We start from the raw sequence: 19,279 nt of genomic DNA on the forward strand, positions 1-19,279 counted from the left end.
ATCTGGAGTCACCTGGGATGCAGTTTTGTGGCCATGTCTATAATGTTCTAGCTTGAACTGACTAGGGTAAGAAGATCCATACTGTGTTTGTGTGGTACCATTCTAGGGGTTGGGGTCCCGGGCTGAATTAAAAATAATAACTATAAAAGTGACTTGAGCACATGCACATACTGTTTGTCTATGCTCTCATGGTGAATGGAATGTGAGCGCCTACCTCAAGCTCCTGCTCTCAAGATTGTGGCGATGTGCCCTAGAACTGTGAGCCAAGTAAATCTTCCCTTCCTTAGATTGTTCCTTAAGTTTGGCTTGTTTTGTATAATGCATATGCTTAATAGAGGCAGTAGTACATCATAAGGACTCAGATTATACTTCTTCTGTGCTCACATCACCCAGTATGAGTTATGCAGAAAGTGTACCAAAGAGCCTTCCATGTGTTTAGATTTTCTCTTTGCCCTCTTAAGACATTTTCAGTCTTAGGACTTTTTTCCTGCCCAGTGCTGCATCCCAGCTGGCTCTCTGCTCTCAATTATCCCCAGCCATGATTAAAAACCTGCATTTTGCCTCCTCCCTCCTGTACTGCCTCCATCTATGTTCTTCTCCACACTGCTGCTGCCTGGTTAGACTTAACATTGTCATTTTTTAATCCCCTTGAGATTGAATTCATCTTTCTCATTATGTGTCTGTCTCAGTTGGGGGCACATGTACATGAGTGTATGTACCCGGTGGTGCCAGAAGAGGGCACCAAATCCTCTGGTGGTGGAGTTGCAGGCATTTCTGAGCGGCTAAGGATACTAGACAGGTTCAAGATACTAGACACCAAGGCCTCTGCAAAAGTGTTATGTATTTGTAGCCACTAAGCCATCTCTCCAGCTCCTTTAACTATTCTATCCTGGAGCTTTTATCTGTGTACTCTTTCCTGTGTGAAAACTTCCCAGCAGGCCCAGTTAGCTACATCATTTAGCCATTGGCCTTTCCTCTGAGCTGCCTGGGCATTGTTTCATTCGTTCATTGTGATTCCCCCCCACCCCACCCCCTTGCCTTGCATAGGAGTGTGTAAGAGAAACAGATTTCTAAGAGATACTATAACTGTAGCACTTCACAATCTGCAGAGAGGAACTTGAGAGTTTTCTTCTCTTGAGTTGGGGTAGTTTTCTTTTGTGTCCATATTTACAGTCACCTGAGAAGTGAGTCGGGCACACGCACATAACACTAGGCATTAGAGAATGAGTTCATGTTTATGAAGCTGTCCCCCACCCCTTGCTGGACCAAGTTAGGCTTTATTTAACATGAGATTCACTTGACCACCATCCATCTACTGCCTTAAGCTCTTTTTCCATGGATCTACCTAACTTGGTCATTCTAAGAAAATGATAGCCTTGTCTCATTAATGGTACTTGGTCTTCTAAGCATTGATTGTGTCTTCATCTGTCATGGCATCTTACAGAGTCATCATTAAGCAGACATTCTTGTCAGATGTAAGGAAAGGCAATGATGAAGACCTTGATCTCTGAGGGGAAAGGCCACTTTTCTACACTAATGTGCTCTTCTTTTTTCAGAGCTTTGAAAATATTGGATGTTGGCAGTCTTGCAAATGCTTGCCTTTCTTGCCTGATATTCATTGCAATGTCTTATTCACAGAGTGGTAATGAGTGATAACACAAAATTCAATATACTGTAGGTGGTCAATAAATATGTGGGAAATGACAATAATGATAAGCCTCTTCTTTCAGATTGATCATTTGTGGTTCATTCAACTTTATATGCTCAGTGATGCAAATTGAGTGACATACACACATCCAACCACAATGCATGGAGAGTCAATTTAAACGCGTACAAAATTGAACAGTGTAAGAAGAATGGCAAGGAGCATCTTAGTCTCTGAGTACATTCCTTGGCATCCAAGGCCATGCAGTATTGCCAGTTGTTGGCACCATCACTGTGCCTACCCCACATTCCCCAATTGTGCAAGCATCTCCCCATTTGTATTAGCACCTGTGACCTGGCCAGTGATGAGACTTCCTTCTGATTTGTTTTCCCTTATAAATTACTACTTTCCAAGTGTCATGTGATATCATATGGTGTTCTTAGTAAGGCATACCGTGACCTGGCTAGATGGAGGATTGTCCAGTTCTTCCATAGGCATGCATGATCAGGCCCATCCTCGTCACCTTGGCTTTGAAATGTTGACACATACATGGTCTCATGACTTTGTCCCACAATGCACTACCTGCCCGTGGCTTTCTAGTTTAGTTTCATTCATTGCCTCTGTGAGAAAGGAGAGCCATGTGACATGCATTCACACAGTGGATTCAGCTTCCTTTCGTCTTCAGGAGTCATCCTATTCAGAATGGATCCACTGGCCTTCAGCTATAATGTATTCTTGAAGAACTGAAGTTGTCTACATTTAGTCCATTTAGAAACCACTGAGTTCCTGGGTCTCTTAACCACCAAGAGAAACCAGATTTGTTAGGAGGACAAAAGACCTTTTTATGGTAGGAACAGATAAAGAACAAGTTGAGGCCAAACCAATGTGCCTTAGCCGAAGGAGGTATGAAAGATAAGCAAAGGAAAGGACAGAGTGTAGCTGCATGATGGGAGAACCCACTCCAGGGGTCTCCTGCTAGACAAAGCTGGAGCTTTTTGAACAGCAAGGTAATAACGTTAGCAATCTCCATGGGTTGAGTAAAGTAAAAACCAAAGCAGACCTGTATATACACACATGTAAGTGAAAAAAATCCTAGAGAAGAGAGAGACGGTGTTTGTATGAGACTCCCTTTCATGCACACTGGAAAGGCAGAGTTAGAGAATCATCAGTGAATGCCCAAACTAATGATGGAGGGTGAGGAGCTGGGTGGGCATGTTGTTTCACATGGTCTCCCTACAGAGATTTGTATTTCATTTTCAAAAGAAGATGGAAAGCTTTACAGTCCCCCTTATGATATGACTGTGTTTAATAGCCCTCATATTGGGATAAACTCATGTCATATTCACGCTAGCCTGGTACACTGAATAGAGATAGTAGTACGGCAGAATAGAGTACGGCAGAATGTACCACCTGAATCGACCCTTGAGAAACGGAGGAGACAGATCATAGGTTTCTGTATAATTGTCCTTGTGGCATCTCATTCTCAAGAGTCAAGACAGCCAGTGAGTTGTCCCAGATGGCAGTGGGAACAGATAGAACAGACTGGAAACTGAGTGCAGAGCTAATCCTGGATTGCATCCAGCACCCAGAATTGTAAGATGATCTGTAATGGGCTTTTATTGGGCACTTACTAAATTTGAAAGTGAACCGAGAATTGGATAATAGGATCACATGAATGTGAAATTTCCTTATTGTAACAATTACACAGTGATCATGTAAGAGGATATCCTTATTCTTAGAAATTACACACTTATGTATTCCGTAGATGGGACACATTATCTCCCTCCTTCTCTCAAGTGATTGAGTGAAAGATAAAAGGTGTAGTAGTAGAGGAGTGTCCCCAAAGACAGTGCAAGGGCCAGTGGAACAAAATGTAAATTATTGTGGAGCTGGTGGGAAGGATGTAGCATTGTTAGCAGACATCTTGTCAGTGGACTTCCTAGATTTTTCCCTCAGCTTGTTTGCGGCATTTGTCTTTGGCAGAAATTACTATACAGCAAATATCCCTCATGTCTATGAAAAGTCTATGGTGGATCTTGTTGGTGGTGGGTGGTGGTGGCGGTGGCAGTGTTTTCTTTGTTTTAGTTAAAATCTTTTATGCAACCACCCACCTCAGCCACCTAATGCTAGGACTAGGTGCATGCATCACCAACCATGGTTTGTAGATTTTGAAAATAAGTGCAGAAACCTTGCAGGCTACTAGAGATTTTTGGGGATCTGACATTGGGATGACAAATAATCAGACAGCAAAGTTAAGTCAGAAGGACTCCGTTAAGCCCAAACCAGGGTCATGAAGACTGAATTAACCAAAAACATTTGTCAGAGGTGTCTTTACAAAAATAATTGCCAGTCTCTACCCCAATTTTTTTCTCTTCAATAACAAGTTGCTAGAGTCCAGTTAATCCAGCAAAACTTTATCCCTTTATTTACTTTGTCTTTAGATAGCTTCACGTGTGGACATAATTCAGTAAGCTGCAACTTGAAAGCAATAGCAAGGGAAATTGGTATTTCTAACCTGTACTAGTCGTCTCTTTAAAAGACATTTTATTATCCAGGTGGGTGGAGCATCAAATCATGCATGTTTTCCAAAAATGCATTTCCTTCATGAGCTATAAATGAAAGTGCCCTTGAACAGATCTTAATGTGTTTTATATCCCACGCTATTCAGGTACTGCATTAAATAGTACTGCCCCTGTTCAAGGGCTGAAGCATAAGAAAGCTTTCTGGAATCTACTTTCTTTGAGAGTCTGAGTTTTAAAAGAAAAGTAAAGTGTAATTTTCTGAATGTACTTGTGTGGGGATTTTTTTCCTCTTGATTTAGTGGCTTTGAACCTGAAGCAACTGACCCAATATTAAATGAATTGAATCTATACCTCAAGTAGTATATTTTTCCTTTTTTTTGTTTTTTGTTTTTTGGGTTTTTTTCGAGACAGGGTTTCTCTGTGTAGCCCTGGCTGTCCTGTAACTCACTCGGTAGACCAGGCTGTCCTCAAACTCAGTATTGGATTTTTCTGAGTGTAAATTCATGATGTCTAAAGCTGTCCAAACCACCAGCATTGGTAAGAATTCAAGGTCTTAAAAAGAAGAATTTATTTTAAAAGAGAAAATGTCCCAGAAGAGAGTCTCTCTCTTCCTCCCATGGATTCCTGAATTTCCCTAGAAATTGATTTTGATGCCTCGGCCTCAACACAATCCCCAGACATGAACTTTTCAGTACCATCTTGGTTCATTTTGTCATGACGGCTCCATTCACCTTTGGCCTAAACTGAGTCACCTTGATTTCCTTTGGTCTGCTCGGAATGTTTTGTCCAATATCAACCTCTCCAAGCTCCCAGCTGGGATGTGAATATCTTTTCCATTAGAGGCTGTTCTAGCATGGCATTTAGGAACTGGGGGAAAAGATGAGATCCACCGTAGGAGAGCTGAGTGTTTTGAAGGACCAGGGTTGTCCTCAGAGACTGAGTCCAATGCATCCTCATTTAGATTGTATTTTTATCTTTAAAATTTTTATTCTACGTGTATGAGTGTTTTGCCAGCATGTGTATCTATATACGACTTGTGCACCTGGTGTCCTAGGAGGCCAAAAGAGGCTGTCAGATCTAGAGTTACAGGCAGTTGTGAGCCGCCATGTAGATCCTGGGAATCAAATCTGATTCCTCTAGAAGAACATCCAGTGTTCATAACCGCCGAGCCATCTCTCCAGTCCTCTCACTAGGACTTTTAAGAAGTCTGTGGGTGTTAGCATGTGTTGTTGTTCCAGGTGGAGAGGTGCTGAGATCTGAGCACTGTGCAGGAATGCTGTACTTATGGTTTTTATCCTCATAACCACCCTGCCAAGTAGAAATACTTGACTCTGTATGTCGGGAAGCTGCTGTGGAGAACATTGCCTCCCTGAGTGTCTCCCAGACAAGGAGGCTGGGATGCTGGAATAAGAGTGTATGCAGTCTCAGGAGGCTTCTGTCATCCTTCTGTGCTTAGTCTTTTTAAATATCAGGGTGCGCTGAAATATTCAAACCATGCAGTGACATCAAGTTGTTGTACCTGGGTTTTGTTTTGTTTTGTTTTGTTTGTTTTTAATAAGAAACTTGAGCTAAATACAGAAGAAGGTACTTCCAGTTGCGGTGAGAGCGTCTGGAGTTTAGTGTTCCTATGGTGTTCAGCCTAAACCGACTTGATGGACACTTCCTGAAGCACTTCTCTTGCTTTTACTTCCATTTTCCTAGAGCTTCTGAAGTACATTCAATGATATAAAGCATGGAATAGCTTTTATGGACACAGTAAATGATAAAACTAATTTCACTGTTTATACTTGTTTCTTGGTGAAATTTCTGACATACACACTTCAGATGTTTCCCATAATTTCCGGAGATACGGCTTAAAATCTGCCGTATTTATGTGCAAGTGATCTATTCTGTGTTGAGAAGGTAATATTCAGGCTACCCCTCACAGGCTTGGTTTTCTACTTGACTGTGCTGAACTGTGTTCGAGCTTTGCATCTTGGGAAGGTTTCATCATGAGTCTGGGTAGAGGCCAGGAGAACGCATCCTGGTAGTTAGTGTTCTTGGCAGTGTGGATACAGTCAGTTGGGTGTTCTGAAGTAATATGGTGGGGTATGTGTGATGTGCTCTCACAGGCTTTAGCCAGGGAGACCTATGGCTATGAGAATACCCTTAGGATGTGGAAAACATAGATCCTCTGTGCTAGTCTCTACCTTTCCATAGATTGAAATTTTTTGCTAATGCATTTTTTTAAACTATTTTACAGATGCAGATTTTCTTTTACAACCCAGACGACTTTGACAGCTTTCAAACGGCAATTTCTGAGAACAGAATAATTGGAGCTATGGCCATATTTTTTCAAGTAAGTTAACGGTGGCTGGAATACTTCAACCAGAGAGTTCTTTGAAATTTTTTTCCTTAATTTGCCGAATTGTTCTATGTTTAATGAATGCATCTGTTTTCTAGTTCACACCTGTCTAAATGAAAGATATTTCATATTGTCTAATGTGTGATTTAAAATGTAAATAAGTATGTTTAGAAACATAATGAAAAATTTTGCATGAATTATTCTGATTTTATTGCTATTTGACTGGCGTGCAGATTGAGGAACACATTTATCATCTAACTTACTTGGAGGCTGAAGCGTTTCGAACAGGTTACTTCAGAATAATAAGAGACAGATGGAAAGGAGGTGGCTTTCTTTCCAGCAACTTTGAAATTCGACATTACCTGAAGAAACATTAATAAACAGCACCAGCCACTTGCTGGGAAAGACCCTTTCTCTCTGTCCCAGATCCCCATGGTAACTCATCGTTCTTGAGACTCCAAGTTGGTTCACTTATGAATCACCGGTTTCCATCTCTTGTTTCGTTTTGTTTAAGATAGAGTCTCACATTGTAACGCAAACTAGTCTGGAACTGACAGTAATCCTCCTGCTTTAGCTTCCCTGTGTTGGGACTGCAAGTGTGAGTCACAATACGTACAGAGTTCTTTCTCTTTTCATGTATTTATATTGGTTAGTGCTCATAGCTCTTACATCCGCTTTTAATGAAAGGTGGAAACCTTTCATCCTGCTTTAGATAATGCCTCTCAGGTGTATGCTTGCTCTCTGAGTCTCTGTCTCTGTTTCCCCTCCCGCCCTATCGTGTGTGTGTGTGTGTGTGTGTGTGTGTGTGTGTGTGTGTGTGTAAGTCAGAAGGCAACTTGCAGGAGTTGTTTGTCTCTTTGACCGTGTAGGTCCTTAGTTTTTTGTCTCAGGTTGTCAGGCTTGGCCAAGGCAAGTGTCTTTACCCACAGAGCCATGCTCCTCCCTGCTCCTGACAGTGACTGGATTGCCTCTGACAACAGTGATGTCTTACTCTTAAGCAATTTCCACCTGGCTGTTAACCCATTGTTTTCTGCCTTCTAGCAGGTTGCTTTTTATGTTGCTGGCTGTTACCTTCCCACCTTTCTTTAAAGCCACTGAGAGCAACCAGTCCCTGCCCTGGGGACCCGGGGTGGGGGGTGGGGGACAGTGCTGTTTGTACAGGAAAGGATACTTTGTAAAAGGTAAGTGTAAAATGTATTGGAAAGATGCATGCCTCACCAAAATGCTTGATTTTCTTTTTGATTCTTCCACAAACACTTGTTAAATGTAGGACCAATTAGAGTCTTGGGCAGGCAAGCCACCAAAACCCTTAACTGTGAAATCTAGGTTTTGAGTGTTTGAAATGATTCTAGACACAGCTCCTACTTCATGTATGAAGAATTTGAATATATATTTCATTAGTTTTCACTTTACAGCAAGTTTTGGCTTGCTGTCCTAGAGACAAAAAAATATAGGACATATAATAAAAGAAACAGAATTGTGTTGGGCACATCTGTACTGAGCACTGATGTGTTTATAAAAAGATAGAGAGATAAGAAGTATGTTCCATGGGTGTGTGGAGAGGTATGGGGGAAGGGATGTCTCAGCAGGCCCATGCCGAGGAGGCATCTCTTCCCGCTGAGGGACCAGCCACACACCGTATAGTATAAAATAGAGTTCATTCAGGACATGGGGAGGGGAGCCAGGAGGGTAGTAGAGGCAGAGAGGTGGGGGGGGGGGAGGGGAGGGGAAGGAAGGGGAGGGAAGAAGTAGAGGAGTAGAGGCCAGCCATGAACATGTGGAGAGGGAGGAGGAGAAGGGGAAGAAGAAAGGGGACAGCAGGATCAAGAGAAAGAGTAGGGGGCAAGCAGCCCCTTTTATAGTAGGCCAGGCCTACCTGGCTATTGCCAGGTGACTGTGGAGATGGAGTTTAGACAGAATACTAACAAGCACCTTGGTTCTCTTCTGGGTCAGGCCACCTGTGTGCTGATACACTGGCGTTTACTTTGTGTCTTCAGTAGAAAGAAAAAGTTCAGTCTGTACTTTTCTGTTTTGAATCTCCTTATAAGAATGAATTTGAGGGATGAGGAGAAGGCTCAGTAGTGAAGAGCAGGTATGAAGCATGCTGACAGAGGACTGAGTTCAGGTCCCATGCTAGGTAGCTCACAAGTGCCTATAACTCCAGCTCTAGGGGATCTGATAACCTCTCCTAGCCTCTCCAGGGCACTACACTCAGGTGTATACATAGACACACAAACACACATACACATAATTTAAAACAAAACACAAATCCTTTAAAAAGGAATAATAAGTATGAAAATTTGTTATTTCTCTAAAATATAAAGAGGTCTTAGTCTAGCATTGTTTCTTTATGGGGGAAAGGTAGCTGCCATGCAAATTTGACCTGAGTTCCATTGAGAATTCACATACAAGGAGAAAGTTATTCTTTGACATTCACACGTATGTGCCCTCTACCCCACCCACACATCACATCACACATACACACACACACACATCATAGGGACACACATCATATGGACACACATCATGTACACACACATGCATACACACCTCTGTATAGTAACAGACCTTACTCTCACCCTGTCTTTGTCTGGTTTGATAATCTAGGGTGCCACTTGCTACAAGTGGCAAGGCCAAGTTCTATGTAGATTTTTCAGGTTCAAAGGAAACTCTCATTTCTCCAAATTCTGGAGGTTAGATAAAAAGCCAGCATTCCTTAGAAACTTGTGAAACTGGTTCTTTACCTACTCCCACCCCCACCCCCACCCCCACCCCCACCCCCACCCCAAAAAGAGCCTTTTCCCTTACATCAGAGGCAGAAGGGACTGATGGCCACAGGTGGTGCCTATAAGCATACCAAAGCACATTCCTGCCTCCAGGTTCCCTCAGCATCACAAGTCCTGGTTAAGCATTTCAGTATCCAAGAGCATCCTAGCTCTTCTGGTTCCCTCCCCATTCTGAATTTCTCTAGCTCATGAGCTGCCCCCTACTTATTCTCCTTATAGCTCGGTGTGGCTATGCTCTCTCTTTAGCCAGCACTCTCTATGTCCCACCCCTGTCTCCCTCACTCTCCCCATCTCTATTTTCCTACTCTCTCGCTCTCTATGTCCTCTTTCACTGTTCTCCAACTGCTTACCTCTTGGCCATCTTCAGTCTGCTACTTTCTCTCTCTTCTCTGGACTCTTCCAGATCCTCTGACTGTTCTTGCTCCTTTATCTACAACAAAAACCTTCCCCTTTCCCATACCATGGAGTGGTCCTGTTATCAGTTTATACATAGGTGGTGGTCCTTACACATAGTCTGTTGTTCTGAGTAATCCTGGTGCTTTCCCTGCCTTCACTACAGTTAGACCTGTAAGGTTCACAGTGTTGCCAGAGCACGGGCCCAGCAGGTAGACCCAAGAGTCTTGTTTAGCTTAGATTTAGATTTACACACCTGCTTTATTGCAGATCATAGACATGATTTTTTTAAACTTTAAAGTTTTTAAAAAGTTAAGTATGGGAAGGTTTACATAAAATGTCTTGCTACTCTAGTTGTTATCAAGATGGGTAGTGTCTGCCTGTCTGCCTTGGGGGGAAGTGCCTTCCCATTGTAACAAGATGTACCTTCCATTCAGATGGAAGCACTGCTCAGGTCTATGTACTCTTAAAGTTGCTTATGCTGGGCATGAACTGCAGAAACTTTGAGTGGCAGCCGGTGTCCTTTGGTAACAGGTCAATTTGAGAGTCTGTCTTCATGTAAAAGTTAGCAAGCAAGGCAGGCTTCCTGCAAGTGTTCCCCGTGAGTCCAGATGAATGGCAGATGAACCATTTCCATGTGCAGGCACATGCAACTGCGGTGCTGGTCCACAGAGAGCCCTTTGCTGTGTAGTGGCTGGTAATCTGGCAGGAATGTCTCCAGATTATACCCCATTGGCTCCAGACCACACAGATCACCTTTGGACTCCCAGCCCTTGGGAGAAAAAAAGTGAAGTAAAACTAAAGTTTTATTTTAAAGAACTTAAAAAAAAAATTTGGATAAAGGAATTTGTTGTTAAATCATTCCAGAGAATAAATAATTAGTGTAGTACAAAAATTAAAATAATTATCTTGTTCTTTTAGAGTAGAACTTTGAGTATTCTCTATTGTTAATCTTGTTTGAATGCTGATAAAAATGTAAAATGCTCTGAGAATTATTAAAGTAGTCTTTTAAGCCATTCTCTTATTGTGATGCCTTCACGAGGTTATCTGGTTAAACAAGTAAGAATATACTCATGTTTCTGTGAGCTACAATCAAGAGAATAACTGGGCAATTTTTGGAATGATATTTTGCTTGTAAAATAATGCACTAAAAGACTTAATTGGCTTCCCTTGAAGTTTTGAGAGGAGAGCAACTCATATTCAGGATAACCACACTTTGTGTAGGGATGTACTTTTGATCAAAACCCCTGAATTAGGCTCGCCTTCTCTGTGCTTCTCATTTATAAGCTGTTTCTTCCTTGTGCTTCGTTCTTCACTCATTCCATACGCTCCTGTTTTCCCATGAGGACTAGGTGGGAAACCACGTGACCACCTGCGGGCTTTCAGTCTGGCAAGCAGAAGTTTGCTGCCCCATCTCATGGACTCCATTACTGCTGCATTTGCACAGAGCACCAGAGGACTGTTGAGTGCATTGACTCTTTAGTGGAATGCTCCACCGCTTCCTTCCATGTGCAAGCATGACACTTTCTTCATTTGTTGTTGAGTCTAGGAAACTTTGAGGTTGTAAATGCAGAAGACACTAAGAGTCGAGTACAGTTAGATACATTTTTCTTGTGTTTTAGTCTGGTTGGGATCACTTCTAAATCTTCTCTGAATGCAAAGATATGAAATGGCTGCCGTGGCAGGTGTGGTACAGCCAGTCAGTGTATCTTTAAGAAGTAAATACATTGGATTGTGCTTGTCCATAAATGATCTACATACATACATACATACATACATACATACATACATACATACATACATTGTGAAGTGTTTCTTTTTTGAACATCTTTTTTAAGATTTTAAATTTAAATTTATACATATATGTATGCCATGAGAGGCTAGAAAAAGTTGTTTACATCCTCTCCTTCCCAACCTCCCACAAAAAGCCCTAGTTACAACTGCTTATGAGCTGCCTGATATGGACCAGCACCATTTGGAAGGAACTTGAGTCCTCTGGAAGAGTGAGTGCCCCTAACTGCTGAGCCATCTCAAGTATTTCTTCATGACAGCCCATCTTTGGGAACCCTTGGTGCACTCTCTGCTTCTCATCTGAGCCATTCTGTTTTCACCAGCAGAACTGCACCCTGTCCCTCCACTTTCCCATTCTGTTTCAAATCTACCTAGGGTTCACCTGCACTCGATTGGGTTTCCCTAAGGTCTGTGAAGTCATTCACCCCTTTTCCTTTCTGCCCTTACTTCATAGTTGAAAGGAAACATTAGAATTCAGATGTCTCACGAGTTGCTAACCTATTCCTTATATCATGTCGGCACTGCAGACTGCTTAATTATTTTTCTCCATCTGGAGAGGCTTAGTAATTAAATGAAATGGCAGCACCTGGGATTATTTATAGACATGGAGAAGGCAGGAGAAGTTCTTGGTGACTCATTGATCCAGAGCTGGCTCCAAAGTGTTTTTCTCCAGCTCCCTGCCTTTCACCTTCCGCTCCTCCACCCATCAGAGGCAGAAAGGACTTGTCCTTTTTTTGACCTGCTGTGACTCCTAGCTTACATCTATGTAGAAGCTGTTACATTGCTTGTTTCCTCTGTCCTCTGCACCATGAGCTCATTGAAGGCCCAGGGGCCAGTTCATCATTGCACCTTTTATATGTGGCTGCTCTTGTAACTTGTGTGTGCAAATACTTAGTTGACCTTAATATGGAGGCTCTTCAGGGTTGATTGCTGCTGGGTATCTCACAGTCTAACGGTGAGCAACTATTGCAAGTGCTCACTAGGATGTGTTGTTCCTGGGAAGCAGGGTGTAAACTCTATGAAGCAGAGGACCTTGGCCGCTCTTCTTCCTGTTTCTAACCCTAAGCAACTCCCCCAGCCCGCATGACAACACTTTGCCTCAGTTGTTGCTCACCAAGTAAGCACTCAATAGAATTACATTAGAGGAAACCCTTCTGAAGTTTTGCACACTATCCATGAATTGTGTTTGGGAAAAAGGCATCGTCCAGGTAGCTCTTAGTGTCCCCCATAAAGACACTGGTTATATCAGACGTGCACGATCCGCAAAGAACATGAATGCCTGTCTTGTGATTCACTTCAGCTGATGGTTTCCCATCTGGGAGTCACTGAGCCATATAACATTACATAACATAGTATTAGTTTAGTTTTTTTAATTGGATATTTTATTTATATTTCAGATATTATCCCCATTCCCCCACCCACCCAGAAACCCCCTTATCCTATTCCCCCTCCTCCTGCTTCTATGAGGGTGTGCCCCCACCTCCCTGCCCTCGAATTCCCCCCACACTGGGGCATCCAGCCTTCATGGGACCAAGGACCTCCTCTCTCACCTATGCCCGACAACATAGTATTAGCAAAGATGCATTTGTGCATCTGTGTCTGCCATCAGGTCTCTAAAATTTTGACTATTGAATTCAGAAGCCCAAAGGAGTATTTTAGTACCAAGGATGAATGGGATGTATATATCTGTGGCTGAGAGTTATTTTGTAAAACACTTCCTTTCAAAGTGCTTTTTGTGTTTGTTAACAATAGATGGCGAATATGTTGAGTCCCATTGCTGTTATGCAATCTCTCGGGCTTGTCTTGCTGTCTCTTCATTATCTGCGCCCGAAGGTCTTGCTGTGACCCTTGATAGCTGGCTTCTGTTTCCGTGTATCTGGAGTTCCCTTGCTTTTTTCCCCCACTGTTATTTTGTCTCTGTTTTCTCCTTCAGATTTGCTTCAGATTTTTTTCCTCCCTCCTTCTTTCATTCTCTTATTTCATTCTGCTGTCTCCTTCACTCTACAGTGTTATCAGACAACTTTCCTGTGCTGGGCCCCATGAAAGTTTCAAAGGGAACCTAACACTGTGTACTCCCCTCAATGGAATCAGTAGCAATAATATCATGGGTGACCATCTGTCACTCTGTCCTTAGGATAAAGGAGACAAAACAGGTTGGGTAGTTACAATGTCAAGAGAAAAATGCAATTATATCTTTTGCATAATTTCATAGTGGTGAATATTTCAAGACCATGCAGTTTCCAGTTGTGGATTTTGGAACTGGCCTCCCTGTTTTTCTTTTCTTCCACTCGCTTTTAAACCAACCATCAATACTAAAGCATAAATCAGCCTTTTGTTTGTGGTGACCTAAATAGGTATTTTTTAAAAATATATTCCCAAATAATTTTCTCTACTTTTTGTTTATTGACAATAAACTATTTATCATAGTTATAGATAGCTCTAATTTCATCCCCACCAGTTCTGTGAAGTAGGAGGCAGGGGCATGAATCAGTAATTGTACTCAGCTGCCAAAATTTCCCCCATCATTATTTGTCTGTCTGTCTGTCTGATGTGTATGTGTGGTGTGTGTGCGTGTGTATGTATGTATGTATGTATGTATGTATGTATGTATGTGTACATGTGTGTGCACAAGTGCATGATGGGTATTGAGGTCAGAGGACAAGTTTCAGAAAGCATTTTTCTCCTTCCAGTGTAAGCCATAGTCTCAGGCCCTCAAAGCTTGCAGCATGAACCTCTGCCTGCTTGCTGAGCATCCTCACTGACTTCCAAGAACTGTTCTTATTTCTGAAAACATGCACTTGTGTTGAAGAACTTCACTTTTAGATTGTTTTTCTGCAAGATCGCATTAAACTCATGCATTCTTCCCGTCCTCTTTGCGAACTGCTGCCCTCTGACTACTGCCTACCACGTTTTCCACATCCTTGCTCTGATCCTGTCATAAGTTCAGATCTTTCACTACATTACCTACAAGTATAATTTCAACATGTTTTGGGTTGATTAAAAATACTTTTTCCTATATACACACAAAAATTAAAATGTGTGTGTTCCAATTAAGCTGTTTTAACAGCTAATTGATTTCATAGAACTTACCATTAAGTGAAAGCTAGAGCCATTCTTAATATTCAGATGCAATTTTCGAGCCGATCTGTGGATGTACAACATGGAATTTATAGCCTTATCAGGTGTTTTCAGCACATCGCCTGTCTCAAATAGCCGTGATTCCCATTCCCTCCGAGTGGATGCTACAGAAAACTATTTAATTATTGGCAGAGCATTACATAATTAAGAGACTGGAGTTCTTTGAATGTGACCATGTGAAAATCTATCCTAATTAAATCATTGCACTTCAAGGACGGTTACCAAGTACTTTGCTTTTGCACATTAAGTGGTAGTTTGGCATTGCTGTCACCATTTGTTCTGATACATGTCGTAGACCCTTCTCATCTTAGAGCTGGAGATCTAGTCACTCTATGGTGACTGAGTAGTGATGGAAAATAATGAAAGACAGGCCTGGCTCTCTGGAAGTGAGAGTGAATGACCACTATCTCCTGTAACTCTCAGGAGCTTGAATTTTATGACTGAATCCCATTGTTTTTTTTTCTAGATGCTACTCTCTGGAGTATGCTTGTGTAGGGTGTCTTCATTGCTCAGATTCCCACACATGGATAACTTTACATCCCAAGCTTAGAGGCCAGTGGCAACTCCTCACCCTTTCCTCCCTCAGATAAACTAGTTCAAAAGCTGCTTTTTTATATCATTAAATACTACTGGCTGGCTACCACTGGGGAACAGTGCTAATATAATATAATTAATATAAATATATATACTACTACATAGGCAACAATTGTGGAGCCAACATTTCTACAAATGAAGTCTGTCTTCACTGATAGTGTTCTTTGTCAATAACCAAATCATCAAGTTGGGTTTCCATTGCAGAGGTACAGAGAGATGTGTTTGCCATCAGTCCATTATCATCACGATCTATAAATGCTCAAGGTCTCTCTTCACTTTGCAAATACCTAAATAGTTGCTTTCTGGAAACTTATGTTCTGGTTCTTTTGTCCTGACTTGAAGCCTTTGATCCTAAATTTTCTGATACGCTGTGGGCATACCATTATCTTATGATTCTGATGGCTACCATTTTCTTTAGTTGTTTTTTTTTTTAAGCTCTACATAAACAGGACATTTTAAAGCTCTGCATAAACATGGCATGTGTAGTGTGGTTGAACAAGATTGGTCTCTCTGGAATGTCTTTTAAGGGAAATGGAGGTGGGGAGTATATAAAGGATTTTGCTCCCCAGGGGACATGAGGTCCTGTCTGAAGATAACTTCACTTGTGGCAACTGAGGCAGAGGTAGTATTGGTATCCTGTGGCATCTATTGGTTAGAAATCCTGGCTGTTGGAACGATCCTTCAATGCACAAGGGAGTTCCCAAAACGAGGCAAAATTACTCATGTGGCTTCAGGTTGAGAAATTCTACAAAGTGACTGAGAACAGTAATGTTTAATCTCAAGGAGGTGCGCAGGGAGGATTGATGATGTCATGGTATGAGTGATGGAATTCTGGAATAATTAGCAATCTCAGGCTCAACATGACTAGTTTTGGCTGACATAATCTTGGGTATCTGGGATTCTTACATAAAGTATAAGCAGTTAACAGGCAAGATCCTTGTTTCTGTTGTATTTCTAAGTATTATGGCTGTCTTAAGAGCTCCTGTGGGTATTTCTTCTCAGGCAGCAGTGTTAGAAACAAGTACCAATTTAATAGAACACTCACAGAGATAGGGAAAAGTAAATAGAGGTAAGTGTGTGCAGATTCCTTTGAACTTAAATCAGTAAGCAGTATTTGAAACCTCAATGAATGAAGATAACGTATGTTTGGAAATGGCTCAGTGGATAAAGCATTTATCTCGAATGCTTGTAGATAAGAGTGCAGATCTCAGAACCAGGTAAAGCCAGAGTGGGTACGATGGTTGCCTGTACTTCCAGCACTCCTGAGGAGAAACAGAGGATCCCCAGTGCAAGGTGGCAAAGCCAGACCAGCAGCAATTATAGTCACCAAGAGACCCTACCTCAAGAAGTAAGACACTCTGACCACACATATACACATGCCAACGCTTGCACACTCACATACAGTGAGTGGATGAATGAGTGAGTGAGCAGTAGAAAATTAACATCTCTCTTGTGAGGGTTACAGGAGAGTTGCCCTTCACAGACCACAGCACCAGGACTCTGGCCATAGCAGCAAAGGATACCTTCTTCACTGCCTGACCCTTTGTGCGTTTGACCAGAATCATTAACCCTGTATAACTGTAGGTCGTGGCTCTTCTGGCTGCACTGTTGTGTAGCACTCACAGCCCAGGAAGAAATGCAAGGCTCTCCTTGGGTTTGTACTTAGAGTCTTCATTTATAGTACTCTGTTTTCTCTGGAGACCAGGTATCTGGTTCTCTGATTCCCAGCCATAGTCCAAGGCTTTCATTTCATTCTGCTCTGGGTAATGTCAGTCTCTTGGTGTCCCTCTGATCTGCTTTCCCAAAACAGATGTCAGCAACACTGCATGGGTTATTATAGTTTAAGATAGACTAGTTTGCACAGATCTTTTCTAGTTTTGTAGCAATCCATTCAACTACATTCTTTTACATAATATGATAATAAGCAAGGGAGACTTTTTAATTTTTTGACAATAAAAAAAATGTTGAGCATAGTCCCACCTGCTTCTCTGTTCCTGCTAGTCCTTTTCTCCCTCCCACTCCTATGAATCCACTTTGTCACCCTAGACTGTCTTCGTTAATCCATACACACGTGATTCTGTGCGACTACATGAAATCCAGGAACTACAAGTGAAAAAAGCATGTTTGTCTTTGGAGGCTGCTTTGGTTTGCTCCGTATGGTCGTCTCCAGTTGTGTCTCCCTTCCTGGAAATGATGTAACTTTGTTTTTCTTTACAGACATAAATGGTTCAATTGTACATATAAGCCACATTTTCCTTGCCCGTTCTGTTTTGAGGCATGTAGATTGAGTCTATGACTTAGCTTTGCTGAATAATGCTTCAGTAATATTATCCAGTTGTCTTAGTCTGTTCTGTGATGCCAAATACCTGCCAGTGGGGAACATACAAAGAAAGGAGTTCCTTTGCCTGATGATTCTACTGGCTGCACGATCCAAGTATGGTGGGGTATCCTGTCTTGGGCAGGAGTGTCCCTGATCTGGCCTGTTGTGGCAAATGGCATCCGATGGTCAGAGGAAGAAACTAAAGTGGTCCCAGAGTGAGAAGAAGCCAACTTTTTTTTTTTTTTTTTAATAAACATTCATTCCCGTGGAAACTCTCCTACTCCTGTGATACTAGCATCTATCCCTCTTCGTGAACATGATCACACTCAGTGATCTCCTGCTACACTCCACCTCTTACACGTTTGTGCAGTTACATAGGGACCAAGCTTCCTGCCTGTGCACTTTTTGAGCATAAACCATACCAGTCCACAGCACAGTGTGAGCCTTTCTGTGTGCGTGTGATTGTTTCTATCTTTCCTCTTTCTGTAACCCTTGATCTTGGCCACGGTGATTTGCCAGCTGTGATGTTTTTCAAGATTCACCTCTTGTTTGTGAGCTCTTAGGAGATAGTCTGTAGGGAGAACTTCCATCTTAAAAATTCTTCCAGGTGTTTAGCCTGCCATGGGATAAAGCATCTCAATGTGACAGTGTAATAAGCATGATATTTAGAGTTCCCATTATTTCTTTGTTATTAGTACAGGTGTCTGTTCAGAAAATGTCTAGCATTAAATCTCCCCCACCCCCACCCCCCCTGTTTTGAGTTTGGTGAGTCCTGTAACACATAGCTGTGCATTGACATTCCAGATTGGACTCTCCTTTTCTTAGCTCATGTGTTCTTGGAAGAAGTTACATGATATTTGTGCATATACACAAATTCCTAGATAGTTGTATATAGCACGGGGATACAATAGTGAAGACTTGAGGTGTATGTAGCACAGAGTCTGCTGGGAGTTTAACATGAACCAGGCCCACTTTCAATCCTTAGCATTGTAAGAACCTATTAAGCACCCAATATTGTGAATAAATCTGCAATTGAAAAGGTGGTTTGGTTTCTGTATCAATTAGACATTGACAATCCATTTCTTTAGTATTTTTCTAGCCTTAATCCTTTGGTTATAACAAAGATCCCATATGTGACCATAAGTGGGTTTTAGTAAGGATCACTCCTGTAGTTGGCTTGACCCATGTCTTAATAGTGCAGTATTTTCATCTGAAGCAAGATTTGAATCCAAGCATCTGATCATTCATATCTGGGGACTCATTGATGCATCTTGCTGAGGCCCTCCTCAGTGTTGTGAGTTGTAACTCCACCAGCCTAGCATCTCTGAAACCCTCTAATGAACCTATGGGTTGTCTGTGAATTATTTCTAATTTTAAAGGCCTTTTTCCCCGAAAAGGTCACTCTGTTTTTCTAAAGGTAAAACATGTCTTTGTTCCACTAATCAGATCTGACAGACAAAACCCTAAGCCTTTTGAAAAGAGACTTTCGGTATTATTCACTATGTATAATGCTATTAACAGTAGCAGTTGGTGACATGTCTGAGCTCTGCTCCTTCCACCAAGCATCCCGTATGTTGCTCTGAACTCCCCCACTAAGATAATCCTAAGTCCAGAAACTTTCCAATGGCTAAGAGCTCTTTTGATTATGAAATCAGTGTCTAAGATTTGAAATAAGATATTGTGCCAAAAGTCTAAGTTTTCATTTACTCTCATATTCCTATAATGGGTATGGCCTTCAATTCTTTT

At 41.8% G+C, this 19,279-nt stretch overlaps 1 protein-coding gene across 1 annotated transcript in view; it reads left to right on the plus strand.

Annotated features, from left to right (window-relative positions):
- Positions 1–19,279, plus strand: part of LOC114638634 (receptor-type tyrosine-protein phosphatase gamma-like) — a gene marked incomplete at its 3' end in the record, with an annotated part of 540,119 nt that overhangs the window by 460,695 nt on the left and 60,145 nt on the right. Inside the window, exon 5 of the mRNA XM_028787198.1 lies at positions 6,410–6,505. Within this exon, the coding sequence (XP_028643031.1) occupies positions 6,410–6,505 (96 nt within the window). The remainder of the gene's footprint in view (positions 1–6,409; positions 6,506–19,279) is intronic.

This window comes from Grammomys surdaster, unplaced genomic scaffold (assembly GCF_004785775.1).
Source record: "Grammomys surdaster isolate TR1022 unplaced genomic scaffold, NIH_TR_1.0 125614, whole genome shotgun sequence".
Classification (NCBI taxonomy): Eukaryota; Metazoa; Chordata; class Mammalia; order Rodentia; family Muridae; genus Grammomys; species Grammomys surdaster.